The sequence below is a fragment of the Takifugu flavidus genome, chromosome 1, assembly GCF_003711565.1.
Source record: "Takifugu flavidus isolate HTHZ2018 chromosome 1, ASM371156v2, whole genome shotgun sequence".
NCBI classification, from domain to species: Eukaryota; Metazoa; Chordata; class Actinopteri; order Tetraodontiformes; family Tetraodontidae; genus Takifugu; species Takifugu flavidus.
Window position 1 is genome coordinate 13,710,436 of NC_079520.1, and position 27,418 is coordinate 13,737,853.

The 27,418-nt window shown below is 43.1% G+C and overlaps 1 protein-coding gene and 1 long non-coding RNA gene across 5 annotated transcripts in view; one reads left to right on the plus strand and one right to left on the minus strand.

Moving 5' to 3' along the window:
* The first annotated feature begins 7,919 nt into the window (after positions 1–7,919).
* LOC130529331 (uncharacterized) lies at positions 7,920–10,593 on the plus strand. The gene is made up of 3 exons (XR_008951546.1): positions 7,920–9,270; positions 9,375–9,474; positions 10,315–10,593. It is a non-coding gene; the product is annotated as an uncharacterized LOC130529331 (long non-coding RNA).
* A 133-nt stretch (positions 10,594–10,726) lies between these two features.
* nalcn (sodium leak channel, non-selective) overlaps positions 10,727–27,418 on the minus strand; it is a 36,360-nt gene continuing 19,668 nt past the window's right edge. For 3 of the 4 annotated variants that reach the window (XM_057039415.1, XM_057039405.1, XM_057039424.1), the window contains 30 exons: positions 26,906–27,043; positions 26,549–26,623; positions 21,425–21,561; positions 20,677–20,818; positions 20,462–20,535; positions 19,035–19,136; positions 18,882–18,951; positions 18,667–18,758; positions 18,291–18,566; positions 17,888–18,008; positions 17,686–17,817; positions 17,349–17,516; positions 16,786–16,890; positions 16,547–16,653; positions 16,318–16,438; positions 16,114–16,212; positions 15,937–16,030; positions 14,971–15,077; positions 14,806–14,880; positions 14,599–14,718; positions 14,450–14,518; positions 14,203–14,351; positions 13,972–14,065; positions 13,551–13,683; positions 13,296–13,411; positions 12,897–13,054; positions 12,438–12,588; positions 12,174–12,323; positions 11,908–12,025; positions 10,727–11,584 (listed from right to left, as the gene is read on the minus strand). In XM_057039415.1, coding sequence (XP_056895395.1) covers positions 11,442–11,584; positions 11,908–12,025; positions 12,174–12,323; positions 12,438–12,588; positions 12,897–13,054; positions 13,296–13,411; positions 13,551–13,683; positions 13,972–14,065; positions 14,203–14,351; positions 14,450–14,518; positions 14,599–14,718; positions 14,806–14,880; positions 14,971–15,077; positions 15,937–16,030; positions 16,114–16,212; positions 16,318–16,438; positions 16,547–16,653; positions 16,786–16,890; positions 17,349–17,516; positions 17,686–17,817; positions 17,888–18,008; positions 18,291–18,566; positions 18,667–18,758; positions 18,882–18,951; positions 19,035–19,136; positions 20,462–20,535; positions 20,677–20,818; positions 21,425–21,561; positions 26,549–26,623; positions 26,906–27,043 — 3,636 coding nt within the window. In that variant the 3' untranslated portion in view covers positions 10,727–11,441. The remainder of the gene's footprint in view (positions 11,585–11,907; positions 12,026–12,173; positions 12,324–12,437; positions 12,589–12,896; positions 13,055–13,295; positions 13,412–13,550; positions 13,684–13,971; positions 14,066–14,202; positions 14,352–14,449; positions 14,519–14,598; positions 14,719–14,805; positions 14,881–14,970; positions 15,078–15,936; positions 16,031–16,113; positions 16,213–16,317; positions 16,439–16,546; positions 16,654–16,785; positions 16,891–17,348; positions 17,517–17,685; positions 17,818–17,887; positions 18,009–18,290; positions 18,567–18,666; positions 18,759–18,881; positions 18,952–19,034; positions 19,137–20,461; positions 20,536–20,676; positions 20,819–21,424; positions 21,562–26,548; positions 26,624–26,905; positions 27,044–27,418) is intronic. The other variant, XM_057039434.1, reaches the window with a different exon arrangement.

Genomic DNA, 27,418 nt, shown 5'->3' on the forward strand with positions numbered 1-27,418 from the left:
AATCAAAAGTTTCTTAATACCACAATCCCCAAACTTGTTCTTAAAGGTTCTGTCTTGTATCATCATATGCTTTTCATCGCCTCTCAAGTTCTTGCGAGCAGCTATTGATACGGCGCAGCTGAACTGGAGGCTTTTGAAATGTTAAACTCAAAGGTGCTGAATGCAAAACTTTACACGATTGAGCCGGGCTACAGGGACTTCACGTGGGAAATCAAACACCGTTTCAAGCATTTCCAAGCTCTTTATCAAGAGGTGTTGATAGTCAAGGCTCTTCTGAAGCCCCCCTTTTCCAACCCACATGGAAGAACTGCTAATTTGCTCACCTTTTGCCACTCATATATGCAACACACGGAACCCACACCTGCACAGCGTCGCAGGCTTGTACAAAAATCACACGAGACTTTGAGCAAGCAAAAGGACAAAATTGACTTCAATGAAATGAAGCAATTGCTGAACTCGCTTCCATCTATCATCTGCGAGTGCTGGTTTCTCAGCTGAGGATTCTCCGTTTCAGCTCACTCTCATTTCTCTCAGTTCAGCAGCTCGGAAAAATACAGAATGTTCTCGCAGAAAGTGGAAATTCATTTATATAACGAGGCCACTGAAGGATTTCAAAACACAGCTTCCAGCCAAATGAAACCAAGCACAAAGTGAGGCCACATTTGGGGTGTTGGGAATAAAAGAGAATAAACAAAACTCTGCAGTTGAAAAAGCTGTAATCACTTTATATGTTATATAAATATCTGTGCTACCAAATTCATAGCTGCAGGTACATTTTGTTAGCTGTGCATCAGCTTTAACATTAACATTTATGACATTTTCATACAGACAAAATGTCATCAGAGCCCAAAAGGAAGAGTAAAGATTCAAATATACAATTTTAATAATACTTTTAAAGCTGTATTTCAGTAGAGGGACAGTTATTAGGTTCTGTTTAGTTTTCAGCTGAGAAAAAAAAAAGCAGGAATCTACATGACAGCTAAAGCTGGATATGTCAGAAATATGCTCTGTCAGCACAGCGTATGGGATCTTTACATTAAACATCAACTTATAGCAGAATCTCATCAGCATCGTCTTTCCCGCTGAAGCCGATTCATACATGCTTTAATTAGGACTGAAAGCTAAAAAAAATTCGATCCTTGTCATAGTTCTGTGGTTGGGAAGAGAAGAGTCGCTTCACAGGCAATGATAATGGAGAAAGGTGGCCATTAATGAGGGTAAACACAGCAGGTAAGAGCAAAGGAAGTATCACTTAAACAGCTAAGATGGCCTTGAGTGTCCGTTCTTTACGCAGAGAAATGAGAAATGACACAAATAAAATAATGATGCATAAGTGCAGAGTAAGCATCTTACTGTCAACGTTTGGCTAACTTGAATAAAGGAGGGTTTTTTCTGCGTTTTCTTTCATTGTTGCTAACATGTTTGCTATTATTATTGCGTGCATTAGCGACACAGTCCTGTTCACCTTGAGTCACTCACATATATAATTTATTGTAAAAAGAAAACAGTGAGGACGTGGACATTAGTGTGTAGTTAGTGTTGTGTGAGGCCTTGTCCACGTTGGGCTGGTGGGAAGGACTCCTTTGTTCCCAACATGAGGCCGGGCCACAAGCAAGTGGGAAAAGGATCCTCTATGATAAGAGATTCCACAGATAAGAACCCAGGAGACCTGAGACCATCGTCGCATTGCCACAGAGAACCTCTGCAGGGAGGCATCGCTTCTTATCATATTTACATTTTGCTGTGGCAGCACAACCATACACGCTGACGGCCCTCCTACCCAGATTACCTGAGTGGTGGATCTCCACAAACGTCTCAAATGTCACGCTGACATTGTGTAGAGGGAAGCTACGCTACTCTAATTCTTGGGAACACTAGATTTGCCTGGTAAGAAACGTTAAAATGTGTATGTATATTTATGATAAATCCTGACTTTAGAAGCTGACGGCCTTTTACCTGACTCCTCCTTTTGGTGCAAATCAGCATCAGTTTTCCACCCAAATGCTGCCGGATATCCCAGCTTGTTTACATCCTTTCTGTGGTCTCCACCATGGTCTTCAACCACAGAGGAAGACGGGAGCAAACTGTAAATCAATGGTTCACCCCAGTGTGCAGTAAAGCACCTTTGCATCTCTTCAGCTCAGCACAGAAGCAGAAGCTGCACTTTGTGCCGCACGAAGGTGCAACTCTTTCAGTTTGGAAACCAGCTTGTTGCTTCCTTGTTCTGCAAGCAGTTTAGAAACGCTTCTTCTACACAAAACAGCAAACTTTTCCACTTTCGTTCCAATGGTGGCATCACACATGTGCTGCCATCTGGAATTTAAAGAGCTGTGTGTGTGCTGGCAACACACAGACACTGCTACACACTTGGAAATACAAATGTTTATACTGAAGATGCCGAACAAAAGCTTGGGCTATCAGTGGCTCTAAGTGCGCAACTAAACCGGAAAAAAAGTCAAAATTCCCTGGAATCTTCAGCGAAGGTAAAAGTGGAATAACCCTGCTCAACTAACGTCGAGATTTCTAGTTACACAAGTAATGATATTTTCAAACTACAAAGAAAAATCTTTCAAACAATCTCCTGAAAACAGCTAACATCTCGTTCCCCGCTAGTGTCAAAACTCAAGACGTAGATTAGTGCCTGTCCAGTTGCATCAACATTGCCTTGTACCTCCACAGGTGTCTGGGGCTCTGCCTCCCAGAGTGATGGAGCCATCACAACAGATCACAGTTCGGAGTGGCAGAGTGGCAGCATCCAGCTAGCTGGGCGCACGACGCAGGCCCTTGGGCAGAGAGGAGAAATGGATACTTGGATATGCAGCTCGATGCCATTAAAGAGTCTCTTTGGGGACGGCAGTACATTCTGTCTGCATGTGACACCCACAGGGATCTCTGTTCCAGGGGTCAGAATTTACTCCACAAGCATGGTTGGATGAGTTAAGTGGCCAGAGGCTGAATATAGAAGAAGAAGGGCTGTGTGAGACCTGGCTGCGGTAAGGTTGATTCCTTCTGTACCAGGCTTCCCGCTGTTGCCTTCTCCCTGGTGTTGCTCACAAAAGTGTTCTGCCAAAAACCCTCTCGTCCCCAATGCACCCCAGGGCCTGGCGTGATTGACACCCTGTCACATTATCTCCGAGAGTGCTGGTGGAGAGAGGAGGGACACTGGGACGTAGCTGGGGACGGAAAAGACACAAAAACACATTCACACACGTGGTGGTTACATTTATACCCAAGTGTGTGTGTGAGTGTGTGAGTGTGTGTGTGTGTGTGTGTGTGTCTACTCTAAAGGCACAATTTAGAGAATACCAGTGGAGGTCTATAAGGGTCACAGCTGTTTTACTGATCATAGACTGTGTAGAAAACACTACATTAGACAGTTGTGCACATGTTTATTTTTGGTAATTAATATATATTTATTTAGCTTAAGGAATGTTGACTCCCTCAGTATCTGCTGAAGATGTAATGAAACCGTTGGGTACTATTATTGTGGTGTAACTGTGGTTTTGTGAAAAGATTTAAAGCTTTATGTGGTCTTTGAATATTAAGTCAATAAAGAAAATCAGTTTCCAAAACTATTGGAAGTAAGGATTCCAACAGGAAGCAAACTGCACTGGTCAATGTTTTCTGCTTGTGTGTGTGTGTGTGTGTGTGTGTGTGTGTGTGTGTGTGTGTGTGTGTGTGCACCAGTAACACTCTGAAAAGTTCACTCATGATCTCCATCATGTGTCAAAAACCTGCTTCACTTCTTAACTTTCCACATAAGTAAAACCTTCTGAAGGGGATCAGAGCACCTGCCACATCCGATCACGTATTTTCCCTAAAAGCTCCCCATGAAAAAGAAATGTGACTAAAAAACGACTAAAAAATGCGATATATTCCTGCTCTTCGGCCTGGGTCAGCAGGCGGATGACACCTCCGTGGCTCTGAGTGGAAGTGACAGCAGTAAATGGGCCTCGTAGGGATCCTTTACCAGCGGTGCCACCGGCGGTACGAACCTTTGGGGGGTGGTGGGGGGGGTCAGGTTGGGGCAAACATGCCAGTAACAGCTGGATGAGGAAGATGGGTGTCATACCACAGGACACGTCAAAGCCCAGACAAGAAGCTGACAGCTGGATGACATTGAGCACGAGTTGAGGAGAGTTCCTTCTTATTCTCCCTCATCTGTGTTTATTTAACATGACGGAGTGTATAATTAATAACCGCACCTATGGTGACGCAGTTTCATCCCGTTCCCACCGTTCAGTCTGGATTCATTCCCCTCAATTATTTAGCAGGTGTATCGAACAGTCGGGCCGATATGAAGCTGCCCATTAACAGCGGAGGCCTCTTTAAGGGTGGATATTCATCCACCTCCGACTCAGAGGTGGAGACTAATCTCCTGGTGTAGCCCGAACCCCCTACTGCCTCGTCCCCCTCCCGCCCCCGCGCCTGCACCCCCTCTCCCCTCTGGAGGCCTGCATTATACATAAAGACTCTGCATGGATGAGTGAGTCAACAAATTACCACAACCAATAAATGGGAAAATGATCTGCCTTTCTATATGCCACCAGACTGTTATTTTCTCCCTTTGGTTTCACGTCTCTCCCCTAAACCGTCCTACCCTCCATTAGGTTATTGTCCCAGGCTTTTAAATAAACATGATCTTAGCCGGAGCTCGGCCTTATTGCATTTAGTTAGAGCATCTCTCCTCATGCTTGACTGGCCGTGTCCATCAACTCAGGGGAGCCGACTCGCTGCAGAATCCCAGCAAACACTCAGGAAACTGATACAGCTGTTGGTCTAACCTTTGAGTGTCTCCAAAGGATCCCAGTGATATTTGCACTTAATAAAATTATGCCTACCAGGAGAATATGCTGCTGACATTTGCCATTTGTCAAGATGAGGTGGCAGCGAGGCTTTATGAGTCATTAGTCTTTGGGCTGCTGCCGAGAGTTGCTTAGTCTGCAACTGCCTGTTACTGTACTGTCTTGGTAGAAGCTGCCACTCTCCGCTCGACGCTAATTAGCTTTTTGTTGTCTGGACCTTCCCTCAAGCAAATGATGCTTTTCCTTCAGTGATGTGTTGGGACAGCTTACAATATTGTTTTTTTTTTTTTTTGTTTGTTAGTTTGTTCATAAAATTAAAGCCGTACAAAAGTGCCACACACCTTTTTTCCTCTTTCAAAAGTGAGACTCATCACTTTGACCCGGACACACGTCCCCCTCATGAAGGAGGAGCGTGAGCGTGTTTAGCCGGTCGCTTGCTAGTTTGGTTTACAGGTTTTTGGACAGGAGAAACTTTCTCTTATGGCGAGATAGCACAGAGAGGACAGCCGAGTGGACGTCCCCAGGAAAAGGGAGGAGACAATGAAAGACAGGTGGCATCCAGGGACTGAGAAGAGAGAGAGAGAGAGAGAATACAACAAGCTAAAACTCAAACTTGAAACAGCACAAACTTAAATCCAGCATCTGTGACAAGAAGCCATGATGGTAAATGACATGAAACTGATGATGTCATGACACAATCTAGGGTCGTCTGGGTCGTTAGGGTGCTCACTCATCTGGGGGAGGTGGAGGCTTTGCTGCTTCACCCGCGTGCACACGCCACGGAGACAGGTACAGCCGTAAGAGAGTGATGGCGCCATCACTCTGTGGAGGATGACAGGAAGGTCATGGTGAAAATGGACTTTTCACTCCCGTGATCTTTCGTGATCGTAGTTCTCTCCTCTGCACCAGGCGACGACACAATTCTCCCGTTAAACGTCCCGCTCCTTTGAATTTGGGCTGCATCAAAGACGGGAGAAAGTTTGTGTGGTAGGCCGTCTGTGCCTGTGGTTTCCACTTCAACGTGTGGATCGTCCCGCTACGGTACACTTAAAAATTGCACAGGATTCCAAAAATACAGATCTGAAGTGATCATTGATCACAGGAACAACGAGATGCAGTGGGAATAGATCAGAGATATTCCAATGAGCCGGAGAAAAGTCATATAAGAAGTCTAAAAACAAGTATTCACAACTCCATCCCCATCGGACGTGTTTTATATTTTATTCCCAAGGAGGAATAAAAACAAATAAGTACATCCAACTCGTGTATATTAAAGTCCCTGCAACTTTATGCAATATTTATGACATTATTTTTAAGCATTTTTGGATAGTATGAAATATTCATGACTAATCTGGTAACAACAATATTAAAAGATGTTAAAAAACACCATCAAAGTTACAGAATTAACGCAGGAGAATATAGGATAAGAGCCTCGACGCCGACTTGTGAGAGGAGCTAAAGTTAACCAAATATTCCACGAAATTAATCACAGAAAAACAAAGAGACGGAGGAACAGACAACATGCTGTGGCACAGAACCGAGGCGTCCAGAGCGCTAGAAGGGGCCTACTTTTAGACTGGCCTTCAATCCAGTCCTGCCCGCCGAAAACCGCGTTTACGCTAGCAAAAATAAACAAATAAATCAAACCCCCAAATTTGCACATCTGCCACATTTGAGATAATGGAGTGACGGAGGGAGGCGGCGCAGTATTGGGATCAACATCTGATGTGCACGAGTTGCACTGATTATGGAAATGCAGGTCAGGTTTTATCATCGCCAGCGTCTGAGCGGACACTTGAGCGATCCGCGGTCTGCTAGCACGACAGTCTGTAGCCGCACGCAGGCTTTGAAGGACACCTTTAATTTTCACTCTGATATTGTTTGATTTGTGTGTGTGTGTGGTGTGTGTGTGTGTGTGTGTGTTGGGGTGGACATGCCTTCATATCCCACACATGATTTCCTGTTTTTGAGATCTGAAGCGAATTACATGTGACTGCGGGGAATGAAAAAGGTCAATCCCGGGAAAAAAAACACACAAAAAACAAGCCAAGTTGTGAGGGAACGACTGGCGGTCGTGAAATGCAACAAAACAAAGATGGGAAGAAAGAGAAAGGCGTGAAAAGGGAGTATGAGACCTGACAGGTGGCGCCTGATGTGTCCCAGAGGATCTCTGATCTGCAAACATGGCTGTCAGTCAGCAGGAGCTTGGATCGGCGGAGGTTTAGCTGGACCCGCTGGTTTGAGGAGGGTCGCAGGACACGTTCATTATGATAAAGCGACCTTGTGCAGGTGGTTGCAGGGAAGAAAGCAGCTTTGGAAAGCTCACTCCTTCAGACCGAGCCGGTGCGGTTCCACGGGCCTTCGGGCCTTCCTCTCCTCCAACGGTGAAAGGCTTCATGAGGAAAGAGGAGTGAGAGAAGTTTGAAACTTCCGAAGACTCTTAGGTCTCAGTTGTATTCACTCTTTTCGGGTGGGAAATAGAATGTCCTCCTCTAATTGTTAGCATGGCATGCTTGACATTATTATAATGTCTTTCACATTTCAGCCTGCAACTTCTTGCTAATGTCACAGCTATTTTCTGCTCTCTTGCTCACGAACACCGTACTTATGCACAATTTGGCATAATAACGCCTGCGTTCAAAATATGAAATTAGCCTCTCCGAGCACTGTGGCCACATCTGGAACGTTGCTCGGCAGCAGACAGAGTGTAACGCTTGTGCACAGCACCCCCTGCAGGAAGCTGCTAATCACCAGCCCGGGGCTCGGAGCAGAAAGAGGCCCTCATTGTTCCCCTCTCACTGCAATTACAGGCTTTTTGACTTTGATTGGTGGGTAATTGAATTGGTTTGAGTCTATATGATTCTATTCTGGATTTGTCATTGACGTCGTCCAATCCTGGCACCAGATCACACAAAGCTCTCCCCCGGCAATTAAAGACGCCAAAGACAGGTGTGGGACCGCCGAGTCCAGGGGAGCAAACTCAGATGAATGGAGCTGATTAGGTGTTTAGTGAAAATGAGATTCTTTGGCTCAAAGACAAAGTGCAGCCTTTTGCTTGGTGTTCAGCGGCAGCGGCAGCGGCTTCGGGGGGGGGGGGCTGTTGTTAAGGTGCATGAGGTCGAGAGCTGAATGTGGCCCCCGCTTTAGGTGGATCAAAGGGAGTGTATTTGAAAACCAAAAATACATTTGAATAAAGCAGGAAGAAAACAGAGTCAGGTTCAGGTTAGTGTTTCAGGCCGGGGAGAGAAACGGGCTCTTGGTTTTTATTGATCCCCCCTCCTTTCGTGTCAAACACACGAGCAGAAACGAGAGTCGCGTGTTAGAATCAGCCGGAGCGATCTCCATCCCAGGTGAGCCACAGCTGAGCTCGGGCCAAGGTCAGCATCTTCTGAGGGGCGGATGTTCGCCAGCCATCCGAGTGGAAAACGAGGCTCCTCTTCCTCCCAACATTGAGACAAGGCTGGATTTTAATCAACACATTATGCCAGTTGTTAATTGCTTTTGCCGCCTGCTGCTAAAATAATTTGCTACTTTTTTTTTTTTTTAAATGATTCTAGTAGTAACCATCTGTTTCAAAACATGGGGACCAGCTCGACCTGGACCTGGGGTGGACGCTGACATGGGATCCAGCCAGTACATCCGCACTGCTGCAGACCCGGCACATAAGGGCGGGGAGATGGACCCTGAAGCGGGCAACCTGAGGAGCCAGAACCATCTTTGAAAAACAGGCTTCATGGCCCAGATGGATCCGTCTTCCCGTCCACATTTGGAGGGATTATGTGACAGTTTTGACATGAATAAGTGCATTTGCTTTTCTTGTTACTGGAAGGAGAAGCCACGTGTTTCTGCCGGATCCACCGGCGGCGGCGCCCACAGCAGGCGCCGCGTTCACACCTTCGGCATCGTCACACCTGCAGTAATACCTGTTTAATCCTCACACCTGCCCCACTGACTTTGCATAAGTCTGAGGGTAACTCGGTGGATACGGGAGACAAATCGGATTCCCTCTGATGAGGACTTTGATCTGATTTATGTCGAACGTGTATACCCCACTCACCTCTTTGATGGGATCAAAGCTGCTTCTCTGATCAAGTGTCTGATGGCACATTAGAGGAAGAGGAGGAAGAGGAGGAAGAGGAGGACGATTTATGTTTTGTATGTTTGGGTCGGTCTTCGCCACTGTTTGGTTTTGAACAAGTCCGGATTCAGACGACCCACCTCACCGTGGTGGCTTTGTCCCACAGGCTGGGCTCAGAATCACTGGGGTGGGACACCACCAGCGAGAAGGTTGCCGGTTTCAGTCCACTGGCTCTTTGCCGTCTTCCCATTTTGTAGCTTTCCTGTCCTAAAATCCTGCCAGCAGACGGGGTTCCCCCCAGAGGACAGTGGTGTAAAAGCCTTCAAAGTGAGGAAGAGCACTACAAACCGCTCTCTTTGATGAATTTGCCTTAATTTAAAAGAGAAGGTTAGTCTTTGGCTTAGAAGTTTGGTCTTTGTTCTCATATATGTTTTATTTAAATGCCAGGTTTAATCGTCTGTAACATTCGGGTTAATGTGTTCTGGCTACAGACTGATGGACGTTCTGGAGTGATGCTGCTGCAGTGGTTCGCAGGGACATCTCAACAGGAAGGGAACAAACCATCAGCGCCATCATGTACTTTAATTACAGGTAATCTCGACTCACTGACACTCTTGTCGTCGCTCTGTTCCTAAGAACTTCCTCCTCAATTACCAAAGTGCCTCAATTAGGCCCTAAATATCCAGTGGACACGAACAAGGGAGAGATGGGCAAATTACAATGACGAGGGTAAAAACAACAGGCCCCGTAAGAGCCAGTGTGATGCAGAGGCAATTAAAAGACCAAAAAGTGTTCCACCATGCAGGGTGAAAATGAGGAAAAAGGGAAAAAGGCTCTTTGAGGAGCTAGTTCTGAGCTAAGTGGAGCTTAAGAGGCAATGGTCGAGGGGAAGAAAAAGCGAGGAAAGAGAAATTAAAGAGACTTGATTGGCAAGAAAGCCGGTGTCACACTGTTTCCCTACAGGACCATATGTCGGGGGGGGGGGGGGGTGCACTCAGTCATCGAAAGACCGGAATGTGTGAGTAAGTCATGATTTCTATAGAGCAAGTGGGCGTCCCACAGGCAGCTGATTTTCTGCACTCTCGCTGCCTCCCCTCGCATTCATTATCCATCCCAGCCCATACACACTCCATCAACTGTGAAACACACTGGGCCTTTCAGCGCACCGCAACCAGGACCCGTCTCTTTTGAGACGCCCATCCTGTGTCTAATGAGGAGGATGCTTAAGCTGCAGCCAGCAGTCGAGAGCATTAGTCAATTAGCTCAAATCAAAAGGGAAAGTGATTGTCTGATGAAGCAACTAGAAAGACACAAGGAGTACAGTCAAATGCTAATACACTGCTTTTGTTTCAGTCTTGATGGTTTAAGTATTCTCCAGGGTCTCTGTATTAACTCAATTTGTGTGTGTGCATGTGCGTGTGTGTTTACCAGGCGCCTACTCATCTGGACAGCCTAAAACCCAGATGCACACCAAAGCGGATGTCGGCAGGTGTCGTCGTGTAGCTTTGAAATCCAAACTTTAAAAGAGCTCGTTGTGGTCATAGCGGGGTGAAAATGTCGTTCACGTGCAGCTCCTCTTCACCGTTGGACCGAATGTTCCGTGGACGCTCGCGTCCAACAGAGGGCAGTGTTGGACAGAGGCAGTGGACACTGAGCCACGTCGGAGTCCCACGTTCAGGTCCAGCATGTGGGACAAGATCAAAGCACAATCAGGTTTCAGAGGTGATGACGTCATGGTGCGACTATTGATACCAACTGTCAAATCACATATTCGTAGCCAACTTTTGGACACTTTAAAACAGTTTTTTGTTGTTTTCTTTTTTAAAAAAAGGTGTTTACACCATTGTAATGTAAAAGAATTGTTTATTTTTTATCTTAAAAATGTTTAAACAGTAAAGGCTTTTATTATAATAATTAAATATTTGACAATAATTTATCAGATTTTACAAAATATCTCTCATTTCAACACATAGATGCTGTGTGTAACATAGATTAGACATTTAATTACATTCAGTCACAAATCTTGAAAGTTAATTGGTGTTTACGTACTAGGACGGGTTTGAATTTAAAGTGACATTAAAAAAAAACAGCATTTATACATTTAATACTGAAGAACCGAGAACAAGTGGCTAAAACAGTAGTAGACAGATAAAGTATTGACATCAAGGACATCACATAATGTAGGATGATCAGCACAACCCAACAGAACAGTAAGAACACCCACAGCAGCAGCTTCTTGCTTCATTTCATCAGTCTAAAATCACCCGACTGCTCTAACGCTGCACGCGGCTGCGGAGGAACACTGCAGTCATTTAAAGTCATCTCAGACAACACAAGAGAATACCTAGCCAGGAAGTAAGGAGCCGTTACTGCAGCGGCGTCAGTAGCACAAATATACAGCAGAGCAGACTTTCTTTAACCCGTATCAAAATAAACACTATAAAAAGCTTTTAAGAAAGAACAAGAGGGGAAAAAATGGCCTTGTGAAAGACGGCAAGCTTCTCAGCTCATCCGCTTCAAGAACAACAGGTGGCGCTGGTTGTGGTTTTAACGGTGGTTTAAATGTCAATGAGGTCGTCGCCGCTCTCGTCGCTCTCCACAGTCAGCTGCCGGGTCCACCACTTCTTCACCTCTGACCCTGAAGAGGCCTCGTCATTGACAGGATTCATTTTGCAAACGCTGGACTTGATGCTGGTGCGACCTGTCGGAAGAGACGGAGAAGACGAGTCACGGGCTGGACGGACGCGGGTCAACGCAGCATTTCTACAGCTGCAGAAACACCGCTTGTCTCCATCCTACTGCAGGATCAGCCTAAGACGGGAATAAATCTCAAAAATAATTAAAAAACTAGACTATCAGCGGCAACCAGATGCAACAACGCACCCACGAACACAATAGTCATAGATTTAATATATGGCAGAAAATGGTACAATAGCTGGTCGTCTGAAGCAAGAGTCACTTATCTATATTTCATTCATATTTCATTCTAAACTGACCCCACTGCTGGGGTATGTGTACGTGTACCTGCAGGCAGCCGCCACTGTCCCAGCTTCCTCTGTGGTCTCCCCAGGTCTGCCGAGTCCTGCCTGTACCCGCCTTTGTCTGACAATGTGGGGCTCAGGAGCTGCTGGAGACCACTCATCTAAACAATGACAAAAAGATGTTTTTTCCTGCCACCAGTGCAATCTTACACCTACACGATGTGCTTGCTAAATGTCCAGCTGTGAGAACGCGCGTGTGCGTGTGTGTGAGCGTGTGTAGTCAGGGCTGGTGAGAAAGCGCAGCATTACCTCAGGCTGTGAAGGGTTGTCTGGGTTGTTCGCATTGTGGTCCTCACTTGGCACGGTGGTCTCGATACTGGGGGGGTTGAGGAAGCGACTCAGCTCCTGTTGCTGGCTCACTCTCAGGCTGTGAATGATGCTACACCACTGCTGCTGTTTCTGCAAACACACACACACACACACACACACACACAGGTTCAGCGTGTGAAACTGGAGTGTGTGGAGGAGCCTCTAAACAAATGTGCTGTGTGAGGCAGGTCAGGAGAAACAAACCGCTCGTATGCGCTTCAGGCACTTCTTCAGCCACATGCGTATGGTCTGCTTGGCCACCTCTTCTTCAATGGTATATTCCAGCTGTTCCCTAGCCAACAGCTCCTCCAGCTGGAGAGATTTCCGAATGTCCACCGAGCGATACGACAGCATGCTGAATGATGAAGAAAACCCAGATAAAATACATTAACATGTTCAGTTGCATTTAAGTTCACTAGATCTCTTTTTTTGCTGTTGAAAGTTCTGACTGACTGAAAAAAATAACATTATCAATATATACATATATATAAAACTATACTTGAAATATAAGACATTTGTAGGCTCCTGTGAGGCAATGTTATTGATCCTAAAATTGAATTAAACTTTGATATTTAGTTGCAGTTAGAGTTTAGCTACTCTTCTACAAAGTACATGTAATTGTTAGGAATCCTGAATCCAGCATCTGTGGGGTTTCAAAGTCACCTCAGCACATCGTGGAAAGTCACATCTCCTCCGCTGTGCAGTCGCTCCATCTCATAGCACATGTGCTTAAAGAGCAGCTTGTCTTTGTCCAGGTCCACCTCCAGCCTCCCTCGCAGCAGACGCAGCAGGAACTTCAGCCTGGATGTTGGAATCACGCCCTGGGAGAAAATGGAGTCGCCTGATTCAAGTGAGGGTGGAAACTGGCAACACTGCCTAAACAAGCTTCGTTTGGATTGTTGAATGAAGCTTACACTTCCAAAGTCAATGAACTCTAAGCTGGGGTCTGATACAGCCTAACATGTGTAGCTTATACACTGATAAACTACACAATCTGCCTTCTTCTGCCTCATCCTCTGGCCTCAGCTCTCCTCTTACTGTCCTCTGTTGCTATTGACTCACCTCCCGTTTGTCATCCACCATGTTCCAGATGATCTGGAAATGCCTCAGGTCGTTGTAGCTCAGCAGCTGATCCTCCTCAGTGGAGTAGAACAGAGAGAAGTTCTCCACAATGATGGCTGTAGCAGCAGAACAACGGCATTAAAATGCTGTGTGGAGACTTGAGCTACAGCTAAATGTAACCTGCTCTGTCTCGTACCAAATAAGACACAAAATGTAGCAGAGTGTTTTTGCATTTGCCACACAGGAAGCACTGACCTACAAGCAGGTTGAGCATGATGTAGGCTATGATGACGTAAAATGAGCAGAAGTAGATGAGTGCTCCAGCGTAGTTCCCACAGTCGGTTTCCCAGTATCGATGTTTGTCTGGGGTGCAGAAAGGAGCCTGGACCTGTAGAGAGAAAGACTCTTTTAGCAAGAGGATACCACATTACACCGCTTTTTTGTAACCCTAAACATCTATCCATCACAGTGAATGGTCACTTTTATAGGACAATGTAATGAAAGTGAGATTTGTAAAGCATTCACCTGTGTGACTGATTGGAACATACAAGAGTAAGAGCTAATGCTACTGTGAGCACAATAAATGAAACAGTCCAATGATTTGTCATTATAGTGCCACAAATTGATGCTATCTGTGTTTTTGGTGACGTGTGCATGGACACGGAGCTCTTCTTACCATGCAATCATGCATGATCTTATTCCAATCTTCTCCTGTTACAATACGGAAAAGAACAGCAATAGCCTTTCCTGCTGTGGAAAAGTTAGCATGCCTGCAATAAGAGTAGACAGATTATGATTACCGGTACATTAACTCCATAAAAAGGCTGCATACAAACAGCCAGCCGTTGTCCTGAGCAGGGACATGCAGCACAGCGAAGGACACGGTACACTGATAGCAACTCTTTACCTGTTGATGTTCTCTCCGTATTTGACTGTTCCAAAAAGAACAACGCCAGCAAACGCATAGCAGAGGAGGAGGAGGAACATGCCAACGATGATGAAGAAGCTCTTGTACATGCTGACCACCACAGTCAACAGCAGCATCTTCAGAGTCACCTTCATTCATCACACAGAAGCATGTGTTACATAAAACAACAACAATTTGCTCATTCATACATCATTATTACTTTTATTATGCATGAAAACATACTCACATGCTTCCCACATATTGTAAAGAATCTAAAGACAATCACACATGTGCCCATCATATAGGTGTAAGCATTCTGGAGGGGACAATTAGATGGTTATTTCTGGACACGTACATAATTACGCTAATGATCCATTAATACTGCAATTATCTGACCAGTAGGGAAAAGTGCAGGACAATCCAGATGACACCTAATGATGTGACCAGCAGGTCATAGCGATTCCGCCTGCTCTGCCAGTATCCCGCTGGAGACATGGCAATAAGCTTCATGGTCACCTGGGTAACAACACACAGCATCAAACGAGCACATCCAGTGATTCTAGATAAAGTGTTTGACAAAAATGTACAAGAGAATCACCTCACCTCCAACACGAATATGAAGGTGAAGACTACTGACATGGTGGCCAGAGGAAATGTTACTTGATCTTTAACGTCCCACTGAAAGGCAGGTTTACACGTTCACTCAAACGGGAGGTTCAACACAAGCACAAAGGTAATAACATGACCTCATGTGTTATCAGCCCTTACCTTGACTGAGAGCAGCACTGACTGCGCCAAAACCAGTACAGCAATGCCCCGTTTGAAGAAGGGATGTTGAGTGATGTCATACATTTTTGCCCGGAAACTTCCATTTTCTGCCCGGCAGCAAAAGATCGTAAGAGATTGATTTGGACAACTGAAACTAAAATCCACAATGGACATGCTCAATTTTGTAATTTTCAAGCTGTCGGGTCCTGCCGTCATCTGAATTAGCAACAGCAACCTTAGTTGAACATGTGGTAGTATGCTTTACTTTCCTCTAGGTGGCACTCTAGGAGTATTTCAATGTTTCCCATTACCATTAAAGTGATGTTGATGCTTTCTCCACTTAGGTATGCTAATACTTTTTGCAAAATAGAAGTTTATTGTGCCCAAAAGAGCAGACTATGAACACAAACTGACCATGTAATTTGATTAGCGTGTCCCAGAAAGTTGAAACAGTGCCGTGGCAGACTGTGATTATGTTAAACTGCTGACCACAGACACTTCCGCAAGTTCTTTGAGTAAGAGCGTGTGAGCAGAGGCCAGCTCAGTGTTATAATGATCTGCCAGTGATGAGTGAGTGGTGCCAGCGCTGAAGGTCTTTGCATGTGGATCAAAGTCAGACTGAGACTGCTGGTGTCAGCGGGATTACCCACTAAAACCTGAAGCCAATGATTTCCTGTTAGTTCTCAGCCTCTGTTGTATTAACAGTCAATTTTACAATCACACATCTATATCACCCACCAGACAAAAATCAAGAAGAAAGAATTCATTTGAACACTCTTGTGTATGAATACACATTTAAAGCTTGAACTTTGCTTCATCAGATTTGAAAAGGTTCTGACCACCAGCCCACCCTTGAGCCACTCTGCTTTACATCTATTAAACCCTCCTTCACCGGTGTCACCATGATAACGGTGTGGTGTGAATGCTCTGGCTGAACGGTAAATGTGTGTATGTGTATGCGAGTACCTGGGCGAGGAGGAAGATGGAGAGGTTGTGCTATTTTCAGTCGACTCTTCAGATCCTCCCATCTCCTCTGATCCACTGTTAGAAGAGCGGTTCCCTAAAAAGATGAACGATTTCAGTAATTTTCCTTTTTTCCCTCCACCACATTAGCTGCACAGAAGCCTTTTTAACTCGCTTTACCTTATTCTCATTGAAGTTTGCAATGACAACACCAACAAACAGAGTGAGTCCAATCATACATCCCAGGAACACAAAGACGTGGATGTAGATGCCATGGATCTGCAAACACACAAGCCTTGCAGCATTTATATTTCCCATTTTACAGCATAACACATAAGAGAATGAGTCTAAAGGTGCTGTAACATGGGGTAAGAACTTCATTACCGGTCCAACGCGGTGAATAATGACATCTCGCACTTCTACCCAACCTTTGAGAGACAGCACCTCAAACAGCGCTAGCATGGCATTTCCGACATTATCAAAGTTAAAATTACGAGGGTTCGCCCTGAAAAAGGAAATAATGGAGACGTCAATCTTTAGGTACAGAAAAACACAAAACAAAAGAAACTCAGATATCAAGCCGGAAGTGAAATACAGCACAAGCAGCACCTACCAGACTCTAGGTACCCAGAAACCAGGCTTGTTCTCTCCAGGCTTCAGTTTCAGATTGAGATTTTTCGATACACTGACATTTATGCGGAATATTCCATGACAATCCTCCTACAAACAGAAAAATGCACCAAGTGAAAGGAATGAGGTACATCGATTTCAAACAAAGGATTATTTTACCCTTCTAAAGCCATCACTATCACTGAGAAAGCTCATGTGTGCATTTTTCTACTGCTGTTTTACCCGTTTCAAGATGCGAGAGTCATTGCACTTTGCGAGCTTTCCTGCAAACAGCTGCACTCCAAAACTTGCAAACACCAGCATTAATGTGAGGAGCAGAATGGAAACCTGCAGGAAAAATCAATCAGGCATTTGAGACAGACAGTACAAGACAACCCCAGGCTGTAAGACTAAAGAGCCTACTGCAGAAGTGAAACAGATGAGGATACAGAGACCTCATGTGGCAAATCCAATTCAGACTCAGACAAAATGAGTAAATATCAAAAGCCTCTGGTGGTGGTATAAAAGGATTTAAAAGGCAAAGTAACAGTAAACAAGGCAGAGAAACAATAATAACAACAACACAATATACTATCTGAGAATTAGATGCTTTACAACACAAACATTGGCTGAAAGTTTAATTGTTTAGACATAGACGTTATGCCTGATATTCATTTTTCAAAACAATTTGGTAATAAACAGTATGTACTTATGTGTTGATTACATGGATAAACGGTTATAAAAATGGCAATTTAAGACATACACAAAGGCATATAGGTCTCAAATGTAGACAGTTGAACACTAACTAGGAGAATTTCTTTGAATCCCTTGAGAACCTCTCGCACCACCTTCCTCATCTGGGGAACCAGTTTAAAGATCCTGAGTGGACGGAGACAACGCAGCATCATCAGAAGCTGAGCTCCAGACTCAGGAGGGACATCAGAGGGCAGCCAGCAAAGAAAGATGAGGCTCACCTACAGGAGAGAATGCCTCATTTCTATGTACCAAACATCGTGCAACGGCAATAAAATGTGAAATACAAAGAGACAATATATCTAAAAGCTTTCTATAGTCGTTGGCTAAAGTAAAATATTAAAAGATGTGATTGGATTTTCTGCCTTTAGCCTGGATGGCAACTCTTACAAGATAGATGAAAATATCCATGACGCCTCCAAAGTCTCTGATGACAGCCGTTGGGGTGAAGAAGAGGCCGTCTGCCATTATCTTCAGATTGAGTTCGATGCTCATAAAGATCACAAACACATACTCCCCAATCTGAAATACAACAAAGAGGTAGGATGAAATCTGCCTGCTCACATTCAGCTGTCTGAGCCAGCTTTAGTACCTGAAGCATGGGGACGTGCATGACTCTGGTAAACGGCGATTCAAACATCATAGAGATGCAGGAGCTGATGGTGACGATTATCATGACCCAGTCCAAATAAGTGACGAGGCCCAGAAGATCACTGCAGGGAAACACAGGTTGGTACGGACATTTTAGGATTCACACAGTGCAATTCAGCGCATGTGAGTCTAATCAGTTAAACACTGAAATATGAAACATTAATAATCAAAGCTAAATTATATTCAGATGAAGATCATTTTCATAGCTTCTCTATTCTTGAGTTCCTTTCATTTCCACCAGGGTTCTTGTAGCAGCAGCCAGACTACTGGGGCTCGGAATGGCTAATTGTTTCAATGTCACGCAACAGACAGGAGAGAGCGGATCAAGGATTCTGCACACTCACTACAGCTGGTGGTATTTGGTGTTCTTCACTGCTCCTGTTATGGGGTCAGTTTTGGATCTAGGTAGGAATTCACACACAGAGATTAAACATTTTTGCACCCACTTAGGCACATTTGAAAAACGGACTTTGTTGCAGATGACAAACTGATTGTACACGTTGAAACGGGCTCGGACGATCACTCTGCAGAAGTTCCTGAAGCGGTGCTCCCGCCCCACGATGAAGAGCGGCTTATCAAAGTACGGATGGTTCTCCCTTAATTCCTCTTCTTGGACTTTTCTACTCAGGTGAACCAGAAGAGAAACTAGTCAAAAGCCACATTAATGATGCGGCATGGATGAATGTGCTACCCGAGGAACAAGAACGAGGATAAAAATACCTCTTCATTTCTGCTTGCTCTTTCTTTTCCTGGATCATCTTAATCTCACTGTCCTCTCTTTGTGCGTTACGATAGCGTACGGTGCTTGAATGCTGAGGTGGGGAAAGAAAACGTTTTAAAAGACACATTTTTACAACCAAAGGAATACCTGAAAACACCGAGAACACTCTAAAAGGAGCTCTTCTGCAAACATAACATATCATGTGTGCCCTCACATCCTGGGTGAGCGTCTCCAATGATTTTCCGTGACTGATCCTTTGACTGGTCGAGCCATGCCTCAGGGATCTGCAGATGCACACAGCAAACACTGGTTGAAAAACAAACTGGGTTTAACTTCTTTGCATTCTCCTATAAATGTGCTGTCGTACCTGCGCTCTTGTCGAATGTGATGCTGAACGCTGAGAATGGAGCGTTCTTTTGCTGGTTGGCCTTCAAAAGATCCACTTAGCATTCGCTGTCTGGTACAGGCTCTAGGAATTGCAATCAGTTCTTTTCATAATCTCCTATGTTTAATATAAATGTAAAAATATCTGAAGTGGTCAGTGATGATCACCACACTGCTGACCCTACTTTCTGCCTGAAAAGGGGCTCATACTTTAGCTAAATTATAGAGAGGGGCTACCGCTGGAAATGGATTGAAATGATTCCATTAGTCATCCCGTGTGTACTTGTCTCAACATATCTGCCTGGACAACAACAGAGCCATGTATCAGAACACTGCTATTGACACTAAGCATCAGCAGCAGCGTGTGGCCTTTAATCATTTGTGTACACAGGAACCCATAATGGTTCCGCGGAAGATGTTGGTGCAGCTGCGAACCTAATCGTGGATTTGTGTTAAAGATGACAGGCCAGACAGAACGTGTTATGACTACTGATGAGCTTTCTATCTTTCAGACTGACTGAGTAAGCAAAGGGAGGGCAGACGGGTGCAAGGGAGTCAGATTGGACATAGTGTCGGAGCGCTAATCTACAGTCAGTGGCAGCTCTGCTATGCTGAACAGCAAATTATCCATTTCATTATTCATTTTGCTGCAGAACTAAACAAGGCTGCAGCATGAAAGAGAGAGAGAGAGTGCTTTTACTATGGAATGTAAATCAGAAAAAATAATGTAGAGAGATAATTGAGGCATTTAAGGGACTTCCTTGTGAACAGTGATATTACTGACAACATCACACTTCTGATATACATTTTTTCCAATATTAAATTGGAAAAAAAGGCTGCCGATTCTCTCACCACATAGGGGAAAACAACTGGCAAATAACAGTGTACTAAACAAAGATTCTAAACTGACAATGAACAGATTAAAGAAACTGAAAGATAAAAAGCGTGTTTGTAATGAAAAATAAAGATATTGCATACGATGCTGCGCTTTGTTGTCCCTCTGTAAAGGAGGCCTCTTTGACATTACTATTCACCCGGGACAAAATGCTGACACTAAATTAGTAGCTCTGTGCATGAAAACATAGTGGAGCTGAATCTTGCACCAGCTAATGAGCAGGCAAAGTGACACATCAACCAAGAAAGCTCAGAGAAAAGCTAAAAATTGAACTGCTACTTGCTGCAACACAGGGATTTTTTTAGCGTTGATCTACCACTTGTAATCTTCCTTCAGTGACTTGGTAACAAAGCTTAAAAGACTGATTTATACATCATCAAAAAGTGCTTTTGCTAGTAGTAGCTGCATTCTTTAAACTGCACTTTTACTGCAGATGCTTGATCTAGTAGTTTTCTCATGTTTCAGAAAAAGGTACAACATTACATTAATGGTTTAACACAGCGAGGGTCACTTACCGTAGGATTTTATTGATGGTAGTTTCTTTTTCCAAGAGGTTACGAGCTCGGATACTAAATATTGACCTGCGAAGCTGTAAGAGCCCATTGTGAGAATCCATTAGTTCCCAGTTTGTTAAATTTAGTGTGTTATCGAGTGGCTTGTGTTCAGCATTTTTCGTCAAAGTGATATTCAGTTTTTAACTATAAATATGGTAGTTCATAAAGTAGAGTACCTTTTGATCAATGTACTTGTTGTCTTCGATGGCTGAACGTTTGGAGTGATCACAGGAGGAAGATGATGCAGAGGGGAGACGCCGGAATAAACAACTGGTATCCTGCTGCTGACGATCGATGAACTGTTTCATAAAACTCTCCCTGGAGGCAAAACAATGCAGCTGCTGCCATGACTTATTTGATTAGTTATGAAAAAAAGGCCTTCAGGCATATTGTTTGGTTTTTTTTAAAATTCGAACATTTTTAAACATTGACTGATACACATCTTATTGAAGAAAATAATTAGATTAATATTTATGTAATATAGTATTAATATTCAAATTAATCTTTTAATGTTTTCTTGCAAAACCTTTTTCTTCTAAAACTAAAAGCATAACCACGAATAATAAATGACAGTTAAAATACAAACCTAAGGTGCAAAATCAGCAGGGGAAGGTGTTCATTAACTAGACGCTACACGACAGATTGCACACAATTGCACACAAAGGTCATAGGGTTGATGTTTCTGTGGCGGTTTTCTGCCCCACACAAAATAATTAACAAAATGGCAAAGTTGATATATTTATTTTAGCTGATAAATTGTACCTACTCTTTACTTTAAATGGATGAATTATTCTGTCATTTGTGACATAGAAATAGATGAATGAAAATTAACTAAAAATTACATTGTGTAGTAGAACATTTTTAAAGTTAGATTTTGATTCTTGATTTGAGTGTAAAATCTCAGATTCAAATGTCTGACCGCACCTGATTCTGGGTACGGTGAAGTCAGACGGCAGCTTAGATATCTTCACCATCTGAGGTCTGTTGGGGAACTTCTCAAAGATCCTTAGGCGGAGAGGTAGCTTCTCTTTGGTGTCAGCATTTGCTTCACTTTGCTTGAGCTAACCAAGGGAACCGAAAGAAAAACTGCTTCAGGAACAGAATGATGCAGTAAAAGAAGGATTTCAGCCAGGAAAAAAGGAGGTCAGAATCAAATATTTAGGAAAAGAACAAAGTTGCCATAGTTTAGGGAAAGAACCTTTAATTTGCATCGTTACTGGTTGTATATGAGGATAATTGGGGCAGATATCCACAGGGAAAACTGACACGTGAAGGTGTTTTGTGTCTGTCAGACTGTAGCTGTATGTTTCATCCTGATGATGGCAGCAACACACCTGACTACAACACGCCACACACAACACAACCACAGGAACGATGAGATCCTACTTACTTTTGAAAAAAGAATGGAGAAGGCAACAAAAGAAAAAAGCAAAGATTAATTTTTGAATGGGTGATGGTGAAAATAAAATAATGATTGCATGCCTCAGAACAGGAGGTGATGAAATAAGACAAAGGGGGGGGGGGGGGGGGGCAGCGCAAATGAAACTAATTACTTCCATTTAATTACACGTGAGGCTGGCTTATTGATATTCCTTTGGAGGTTTTCTCTGTCTGGGTGTCTGGAGATAACCGCTGATGCATTCCTGATTAGGCTTGAAAGTGAAGTCCTGGAGCAATGCTGAGTGTTGGCTTATCATTCATAGCAGGGGACCATGGTGAAACATATTGATTTGAGCTTGCTGAATGTTTCTCCGACACTCCGATGCCCACCTCCCTACCAACGCAGCGGCTCCTTTCATACCGCCGGGATGTAGTGGAATTTTCTGCCCACATGTCTGACTGGAACGGCCCACATATCTGAAGGGAAGCAGGCGGTGGGGCCGAGGCTGGTGATTTGAATCACTTCTCTAATGTATAATAGGAAAATATGGAATGTCTTTTTTTCAGTGAGTGGGTGGCTAGGTTAATGTTGTGAAGTAATTATGGACTAGTATTTGTTTCTGTATTGTACTGTGCTTTTTACTGATCACTGATTTAATATAATGGAAAAGAAAAAACAAAACAAAAACAAGGCATAAATGTGAATGTTTTAGAAGAACTCTGTTTTTATTCTTAGAAATGTGGGTGTGTAAGCCTGTAAGCGTGGTCAAAGCGTGGTCAAAGAAAGGTGCAGAAGACTGCAGATATACACCTTGCTTGGCATCATGACAAGATCGTACAAATCAACTATAATAAGATGAGATGCTGAGTTGGAAAACTGTTGTTTCGGATTGGATTCAGATGATAACTCACACAAGAGCCCTAACTGGGAAAAGGCTTGAACTTGGCTTGAACTTTCATGTGTGACTGAAGCTTAATTGAGTTATAGATATTTAATATCTCTAAACTCTTAAAGTGTTCCAGAGGTATACGTGTATGCATAGTAACCAATAACAGAAGCGATGAGCATCCATCTACAAAACAACAGCCCACACAGTCACAATGTAGTTGTGGGAAGATGTAGATTCATGTAAATTTCAGGTAAGATCATTGCAACATTACAGCCATCTTTGCAAGTGTACTTAATCCTAACTGCAGAAAGAAAATAGCTTCTCTCCTCCATGTCTTGCACACTGAGCTAGCATTCCCCGGAGGTCTTGGTTGGGTTTCTCAGAATGTGGGCCAGTTCAACTGTAACTGTTTTGTAGAAGTGCTCAGAGAACGTTGGCAGGGTCACTCGCTCTGTTCATTAACTGGGATGTGAACCATGATGCAGAACTGTTGTAAAAGCATGTGCCTTGACCTATACTGGCTACCTCCAAAATTCCCAACACCATTGACTTCAGACTTGCTTGTTTGCAGAAATCTGAGCCTTAATAAGTATTTAATATGGATTCTTTGATACAGCCCACTCTTTTTGTTTAACATGGTTGTTAAATTGACTTGCAAAAGAAAATGCAAAAGGATAGAAACATACTCATTTTGATGAAGGCGGGCTGTTTAATCTGGACAGATGCTGTATTGCCACCGAGTCCAGTGTGTCTTAAGGTACTACATTATCTTTTTTGGTGTTATTTTTTACACATACGAATATATTTCACTAAAAACCTGAAGGTGACATTCCAAAGATAAAACCACTTTGTGCTGGGATCCGCCAAGGGGTAAAAAGTCCCTTTGTCGCTTGTATTCTTCTTCTTTTGAAATGCTTCTTAGAAACACCTCAGCCGAAGTAAAGAACCAGAGGACAAAGGAATCCTCCATGATACCATCACTGGTATATTATACAAATGGAATGCAATGACAGTAAATAGCCAAACATGCCATCCCATGTAGAGAGATATGTGCTTTCTAATAACCTTTGTAGCGAAGCCACGATGGCAGGTAGTTTCCTGCCACAGGTGCAGAACGGTGACTACGCGTCCTCTTTTACCTCAGGCCATGCTGCTCTCTCCGCCTCACTCCCCCACCTCCTTCTCGACCTGCCAGTTGTCTCGCAGCCAATGCCACATCACAGCCTTTCCAACTGACAAATATGGAATAATAAGACTACCGCTGAAACAACGACCACACGCTGTTTTGGCTATCCTTCTCTTCACGCTATTTTTGACAAGCCTGACACACTAGAAACAGCAAACTGTTTAACTCGGTGTTACAGCAGACCCTCCTCCAATGGTGGCCCCCCACAGTGTTTCTTTCTTCAAACTGTTAGTGAACGCTTGCTGACAACCATGCTTGCTTATTCTGTTAATAGATTAATTTGTATCCACTGGGTCTACAGAGAATAGTGCACAGTATAATATCGCACAATAAATGATCTATACTACTAATCAACACTGATAAATGAAGCAGGCACTGAAATACACAAGGTTGTTTATCAGGGAGTTTGTGTCTTTAATGCATGTACGTTGAATGTATGATTAAAGAATTACTTGGCTCTATTAATGACACATTGATTGACCCATGTACAGTAGATCCTTTGCATGGGGCCTATAGGTATCACATGCAATGGACAATAAATGCTAGAATTATCTATTGTATTCAAATAACAATTAATGCCAAATGTGCCACATTTTACAGTATAAAATATGTTGATATAATGATGATGTAATTTTCTTTAAACGTAAATGTATTTACTGGAAACCTGGCATCTCTGATGATGAGACATACAATAATAGTCGCAGCAGACCTAGAGTTTCCCCATCCTTGATGAGGATGACCAGGAAAAATAATTCCAAACTTAAATCTCACAGGGATTTTGAGGTGGAATCTCTCCATTCAAAGTTATTCCAGGCTTTTGGTTTTGTAAAACTTTGACACACTCAGTGTGTGGGTAGCACTGAGCAGAGAAAAACTTGTAGCACAAATGAGCATGCAGCTCACAACGCTGAGACATTAAAGTGCAGCTTCGTGTCGAGAGAATTATCGTTCTTTGGTGACAGTTTACTGGAGTTGAAATGAAAAGACACGGAAAAGCATTTGTAAACACAAACAATAGCATTGCTGCTTTAAGGTCTTGACAAATATTAGTAGATGCAGAACAATGACTGACAAGTTCCTGACTGGAGAACAGAGAATGAGCAGGCAACACACTGATAAAAACTATTTTCTTTGCTGTAGCTGCAAATTCATTTCTGACTTCATGCTCAAATGGACACATTACGTAGTGTCTGCTCATAAATCTGTCTGTAGAATGGAATGCAGATGCTCACTTATTTGTTCTGGGATTTACGCATATAGAATGAATAGGGCAAGTGGAATTACAATTACTAAAACTGACATTGACAATTACAATTACTAAAACTGACACTGATTACAATAAGGAATCCCTTCCTTCCCCTCCCCTGTCCTCTCTTCCCATGAGTTAAACCCAAGATGGAAAAAAGCAAATATTCCAATTACAGCTGAAATAAACTATTAAATAACAGGTCAAACTCATTAAATTCAATGTACAATCATCCCACATTTATAATTCATGTCTTTGGGCTTCCGCCAAATATTTGCAAAGTCTTTTATTGTGGGAGGGTGATCACCATCAGTGGTCTATTTATAGTCAGACTCCATATCTGTGATTGAAGCACCTGTAAAATAGGCAATTTTACAGTGACTGCACCTAATCACTCAGCTGTGGGTGGGAAATAACCTGCCTAAGCAAGCTGAGACCTGCCAGCTGGATGTGGACACACAGAGTAAATAGGACCATGGTCCGTGTGCGTGTCACTGTGTTCCTATCAGCACAAATATCTTAAATGAAACTAGATCACTTCAAAGAAATACTTGAAAATGACCTTGGGTTTAGGCTTGTCTGTGTTTGACAGTTCAGTTTCTCATAAATAAGTATCTTCAACAGCACTTCATTTATTTTAGATGACAGAAACTGTTAATTAAGGTTTGCTGTTGGAACATGTTTTTTTGTCATTGTAAGTGCCATATTTTTCACACAAGATTTTGTTTGTGTTTTTGCTGTTTTAAAATTTATTTACCCACTTACACAACCCCCTGGAGTGCAACTCTAACAGGGAACAATGGTGAAATTTCTCATAGCTCTGACAAAATGTGGGCAAATAATACAACCCTGTCAGTTTTCCAAAGAGTCATAACAAAATTACAGAGAAAAAAGGAAAAATTCAAAAAAAGATAATGGTCAACACAATGTTACACATGACAATTAGGGGTGCAAACAATAAGTAATGTACCTGGCTACAACGTTTGGAGATTCTGAACAACCAGCGGTAAGCATCTCTACTGGCCTTACTTCCTTACGTCCACACAGTCACACAGTCTGCGTACCAGCCTATTTACAGGACTATATCATCGTCACAGCTGTCTCATAAGGTATTCAACACCTGACATTTCTCCCCTCTTTCCATTCCAACACGTAATCCTCAACTGTGTGTAGACTTTAAAAACACTGATAGGACCAAGGCTCATGTGGAAAAGATGTCAAACATAAGCTGATCCCAACATAGCTGCCATTATGTTGCGCATTCCTACGCTATTAGCAACATATTCACATACAGCCCTTATCAGAATGGAGTTAGACTTTAAGTACTATTTATATTAGCTTCTTACCTGTTTAAGCTTCTTCAAGTCTTCATCCAACTCCAAATTGTCCAAAATAACAGCCACAAAAAGACTGAGAAGAATCTAAAATGTAAAAAATCCACACAGTACGTTCATGTAATGAGTACCATTAAAGGATTGGTAGGAGCAGAAACTCTTGTCTATCCTGAAATCCTGTTCATCAAGGATTTAGAGGTGTTCTTACATATCGAGCTCCTAATATAAGAGGTTTAGACTGAAATGCCAAAATGTCAACAAATGTCTTAAGTGGTATAGTCAATATAATCAACCACTTAAGACACAATTTATTTTCATACATATCACTGACAGATTATCTGCAATCAATTTTATGAACTAATTACTTACCAGTGTAGCAAAAAGATGGTAGAGGATGAAGTAAATGGCAACCACTGGAGCCCACATATGACCTACTGCCACAAGAGTTTGGTCCATGACATCTATCCAGCCCTCCTGTGTTAGGATCTGGAACATGGACATGAAGGCCTGAAGGGAGACAGATAGTAGAAGCAAAAGCTAATCAGCCAACAACAGGGCAGGACTGACACTGCAGCAAAACAGCTGTCTGCAAAAACTAAAAAAAATGAACTAGTAGAACTCAATAACTAGAATATCCCAGTTCATAATCTTGTCTGGTAATAAAATTTCTACATTATTATTCTACATTATTAATGTAGAAATAATCAGTGGAAACCAAATAAATGAATCCACCCTGCATTCAGAGACTACTGATAGTGTAGCCACATGTCTGTATAAACTCCCCAAAACATCTGGGCATCTCGATAAGATGATGGATGGTCTCCTGGAGGATCTCCTCCCAGAGCTGGATTAGGACATCAGTCAGCTTCTGGACAGTGCAAT